General features: G+C 42.8%; 1 protein-coding gene across 3 annotated transcripts in view; it reads left to right on the top strand.

Moving 5' to 3' along the window:
• The window catches only part of PLEK (pleckstrin), a 53,279-nt gene that overhangs the window by 35,521 nt on the left and 12,483 nt on the right, over window positions 1-5,275 (top strand). Inside the window, exon 1 of one of the 3 annotated variants that reach the window (XM_003203684.4) lies at window positions 1,896-2,029. The exons of the other annotated variants lie outside the window; for them this stretch is intronic. Within the exon in view, the coding sequence (XP_003203732.1) occupies window positions 1,982-2,029 (48 nt within the window). The 5' untranslated portion in view covers window positions 1,896-1,981. Of the gene's footprint in view, window positions 1-1,895; window positions 2,030-5,275 lie in introns of those variants that run through there. 3 annotated transcript variants of the gene reach the window in all.

The following is a 5,275-nucleotide window of genomic DNA, read 5'->3' as shown; positions in this document are numbered from 1 at the left end:
TATATATATATATATATATATATATATATATATATATATACTGTGGATACATATATGAAGTTATAGAAGAGGGTGATTCCAGCTAACACTAGATAAAGATAATTCTATGCTTTGATAGTGCATTGCTTAGGTAGCTAATGGTAAATTCTGGAGTTGTTGGCTTGGTGCCACTGCATCTATAATTGCATTTCACGCATCTCTAGGGGCTCTTCTCGCAGGTAAATGAGAAATTGAGCTTCCTTTGTTTAGTGATGGTGTCAGCACCCTTTTCTATTCACAGAAAACCATTTCTTAATATAAGGTCATATAGACAGTTCTTTTTCCAAGAACAGTCCCTGGACACTTTCTATCATAGTTTATCATGGAGGACACTATTCCTGACTCAGCATAAACACCGAACCAGGAGCAGCAGGTAAGCAGGGCTGCCAAGGAGAAAATCTGTGCCTGCAGAGAGAAAGATGCTGACAGATTCCTCTGTCTTTGTTCCTATAAGCCCTTCCAGCTTTCTTTTTCTCAGCTGAGGAAGAGAAAGAAGTAGGAGCTGTGAGCCACTTCTTGGTCTTTCGTGTTCATCCATTGGCTCTATAGTTTTATGTCCTTGAGGCCTTCAGTTAAAAAAATAAAAAAGGGCTTCCAGGAATGTGATGAAAGATATTTGAGTTGTCATTGTTAATGAGTTGTACTGTCAGTTATCCATTCAAGGAAGAAAAAAGTGCACCTTTCAAAAAGATGGAAACAGCAAAATGGAAGGAAATTATTCCCATTCTTAAAGCAAGAAGAATCACTTAGCACAGAAACGCTACACAGGAGGATGCCCTGAAGTATGCCAAACATCACAGTGGGGCTGGAGCAACCACATAAACAGCAGGTAGATAAGAATGGTTTGAGCGAGCTTAGAGCAGGTCATTTGGCTGTGGAACCTTGTCTGGTAGGAACACTGCAGCAACTTCATAAAGAGCGAACGGGATTGCTGACCTGATCCTGGAGCTCAGAGGAGCATCCCAGCCAGCAGAAGACCTCTTTATATTGTAATAGTGATGCTGCTATTTGGAGGAAGCTCCAGGCCTTGTGCCGGTCAGGTCAAAAGACTTTTGCAAGTGGCTGAGGTTGAGTTAGCCCTGGGTTCAGCCCTAGCCTAAGTGGGCTTAGCTGTGAACGTGATTTGGAATCTTGTCCAGGATAGAATTGCTCTTGGCAGTGCATCAGCCTCTTCACTGCTCCTGTGTAACACCATCCTTCCTCCTGTATGGGAAAGAGGGAGTGTGACTGCTATAACACCCAATGTTGGAAAATGTTTTTATCTTATTTTTTAACAAACATTACCAAATGGGCTGTGTAACAAGTAAAAGGAAGTGATATTTTGACATCTAACCAGTTTGGAAAGTCTCAGTATTAAAATCCAGATTTCCTGTATCAGCAGAGGGCGCAGCATCATTAACCAAGCAAAGGCTTTCCTGCTTACTGCCAAACCCTAGCTGCTTGTGCCTCAGGAATAAGGCTTCAAAGGTGGGATGAAGTGACAGAGCTAATGAGTTAGAAACTGAGAGAGATCCTTTGGGTAAGCACAAAGCCATATGATACACCACCCTCCTTTGTTTTGCCAGAGTTCATGTATTTGTGGCGTGCACTTTCTTTATTGGGATTAGGCATTAAAGTGCTTATTTAATTTCCCAGGACTCTGTCATCAAGGCTGGCAGTGCTTGATAGAATTGAGCATTTTGTTGTGCTGTTGCCTGTTCTGTTAGAGGCAACCTATAAATACGCTCATGCTTCTATGTTTCCCTATCTCTCACTCTGTAAGAGGAAATGGGCTTGTTTTCATGTGATTAGCAGGCAGAGGAACTTGTGAAAGTGACACAGCTGTACCGTAAAAAAAAAGAAAAAGAAAAAGAAAAAAACCCCAAAACCCCACCCCACAGTTTGTTACCAGAGGAGCTTAACTGCTGGCTCTGATAGACCTGAGAGCAGGACTGCCCGCAACATGGAGCGAGAGCCGATGCGCATAAGGGAGGGCTACTTGGTTAAGAAGGTAAGCAGTCAGCCTTGGATGGCATAGTGCAGGTTGGGAAAGTGTAGGGAAATGTGCTTTGCTTTCAGTTATTTAAAATTAAAGGTCTTTTTTTCCTAAAAAGGAAGGTGAATGAAGACAGTTCTGTGAGTAGTAAAACAATGTGATTATAGTGATTTCAGAAGTACTGCTGGCAGTTATATCTTGTTACAGTACTATATGATGAGGCATTTCTGTGTTTATCCTACAGTACTTCTGGGTCAAATATATATATTTTTTTTACTAAGAAACACAAATGCCTTGGTTGGAAGCTTGGTAAAATAGGTAACAGCTCAAAATGACCAGAGCCTATTCTACTCTGCTTTATCAGAGAGTAAAATATTAGAGAAGCATGCTGCTATCCCTAAAGTAGGGAAAGCTTGTGGGACCATGGACAAGGATTAGGTTACAACTGTTATTGAAATCCTTAGTGAGATCAGTCTGGTGTCCAGCAGTTTAAACCAAGTCAGTTCTGGAGCACAGGAGGAGCTCTGCTGTGGGGTCTTTGCTCATCAAAACCAGAATTCCACTCCTTAGAGCTGCTGGCTGGAGAGCTCTCTAATCTGCAGCCACTGTTGCATAGAGGCCACTCCTCAGTCTTATTTCCATTGACACTGGAAGTAGGCAAGTTTATACAGCGATCTCAAAGCTGAACTGATGCTGCCATGAGGAAGGAGATGACCAAATTCACTCACGGCAGATTGCAATTCTCTCTAGTTCTCATGGCCCGATACTTAGAGCAGGTGACTCACAACCTATACTATTCCATGGCAAAGAAATGGCTAGAAACTTGGACACAAACTGTGTCTGGCTGGGCTTGCCAGGAAAAAGGTGTGTGCAGGCATCCGGTGTGAATTCCTGCCATTCCTGTGGGTGGTGGGTCCCCAGGAAGTCTCTCTGTGTGGGTACTGCTAATGGAAAATTGCTGCTGCATGTGCTGTTTCAGTAGCAACAGAGAAGTGGAAATTGTGCCCCTTTTCTGTAAGGTCGTTCTGTCCTTGCTGAAGTGAGTTTGTGTTGATGGTGAAGAGCAGCAGTGTGCCAAATGGAGGCTGGAGGGCAAAAGGAGAAGATGCAGACCAGACTGGCAGCAGCTGTTTGATCTATCAGTAAGACTGCAGTGGATTCTGTAACCAGAGCTTCCAGCCAGGATGGGCAAGGTCCAAATCAATCTTACCTGCTACTGAAGTACTCTCCTCTTTTTGTTATGCTTCTAAAGTGAAGCTATGGAATAGCTCCCAGACAAGTCCCTCACACAGCTACAGTTGTCTTTGCCAAGGGTGAGGGCTGTTTTTCACTGGCTCTCTTCTTTTCTAATTTACATCATGGGATCATGCTTGAGGGTACAGCATGTTTTAGCTGGTACAACATGACTTCTGTTACATATGCATTCAGTGCTGGTTTTATGTCATTTTAAGCTGCTATGTGTATTTGTGGTGACTTTGTGTAATCTTTTGAGCAAGCACAGAAAACGGCTCATCTTCACTTATGTAGTGCTGCAGAAGTTTTTGGTTTTTTTAATTGTTCTACCAAAGAGACTATGAGTTTTTAACGCAGCTAATGATTTGAGAGACCAATTCGGAGAACATCCATCTTTATATGAAGTTTTTGGAGCAGAGGAGTTGAGTTGATTTTTAGTAACAAAAAAAAAAAAAGAAACACACCATCCTTCTTGTTTGTCTTTCATGGGCTGTTTTAGCTGAGATCACCATGACCACGTTTGGGCTTGCTGACAGTGGACATGAAGCTGCTGGTCTAACCCAGCTGTGCAGTGGCTTCCATTGGCAGGGCACGTCAGAATCTTCAGGAAGTTATTATTTAGAAATTAGCAGAAATATCAAAAGATGTGGTAGACTGGCAAATAAAAGGATTGTGTGGTGGCTCAAGTCTTGGCTCACCATCCTACTTGATTCCTTAGCAGAAGTTCAACCTATGGGTCCACTCGTGTTCTCCAGAAATGATAAATTCATACAGCTTAAACAAGCAAAAAATCAAACTAAAGGAAATAGCATTCAATCCCTATGTGCAATCCATATCCAAGACAGGCTCTTCTTTGTAACTCCCGGTTCAGCTGGGTTTCTAGAAAGCCCCCAGCACAGTGATTTTTCCTTTGGAAGGTAGCATTCACTTGTGAGGATCCTTCTGCCTCCAGTGAGGGCTGCAGAGGCTGGGAGCTGGTTCCATTCTTAGTAACATCTCTGCTGACTGTTTTCCCTATTCACCCTGTAGTTGAATGTAAGATCTGATTCAGAGTTTGAAAGGCCACAGAAGGCAGAGTAGGAAGAAGGATGTGATGGAGAAAAGCTATATTTGGGGAGTGGTGGGGTGGGGAAAAAAGGAAGGTGGTTTTTCTGTCCCATTCACGTGTGTAGAAATGCAAATGCAGCTAGTGCAGTCCCTCTCTCATATTTGAAGATCAAAACAAGCCACTCTGCACAGTCTGATGGTGTCTGCCTTGCTTCTATCTGCAGCTTTAACACTGTCCAGCCACCATGGGGGGGGAGGGGGAAAGAGAGGGGAGGATAAACTAGGGTCTCTCTTTGTGCTGGAAAGACTAAGGACAACTAATATTTTTGAAGAATTTGGGTCCCATGTATGCCTGGTGCTCTTCAGTAATTCTTCAGAGAAGCTGCTGATATTCAGCATATCTAAATGTTCATTTGGATGAGAAGTAAGTCACTTTGGTGTCTGGGATTGTGACTGTTTTTAAAGCTGTTTGCAGGCAGGCTGAGCTAGCTAGAGCACCAGGTTCTTAATTCTAGCACTTAATCATGCTAACTGAGCACAGAGAAACAGATAGTTCCTCTTTGAGGCCCTGAGACTTTGGATATTTATTTCACTATATGTAGGTTCTGGCCCTGGCTTTCTCTATATTTCACTTGTCTAAAAGCTGTGATTCAGAAACAGGAAGTAAAAACTTCAAGAGATGAAATGAAGCACCTCAAATTCTCACCACAGCAGTTAGGGATTTGCACCCTAAGAACCTTAAACTACTCATTGCTATTTGCTTAAGTCAAGAAATCCTCTGCAAACTTAGAATCATAGTATCACTTGAGTTGGAAGGGGCCATTGAAGTTCACCTAGTTGAACACCCCTGCAATGAACAGAGACCTCTACAGCTAGATCAGATTGCCCAGGGCTAACCTTGAAAGTCTCCAGGGTTGGGGCATCTACCGCAGCTCTGGGCAACTTTTTCCATTGCCTTGCCACTTATATTGTTTAAAAAAA

This window comes from Meleagris gallopavo, chromosome 2, assembly GCF_000146605.3.
Source record: "Meleagris gallopavo isolate NT-WF06-2002-E0010 breed Aviagen turkey brand Nicholas breeding stock chromosome 2, Turkey_5.1, whole genome shotgun sequence".
NCBI classification, from domain to species: Eukaryota; Metazoa; Chordata; class Aves; order Galliformes; family Phasianidae; genus Meleagris; species Meleagris gallopavo.
The sequence above is the reverse complement of the archived record's forward strand: the minus strand, read 5'-3'. Positions and strand labels throughout refer to the sequence as shown.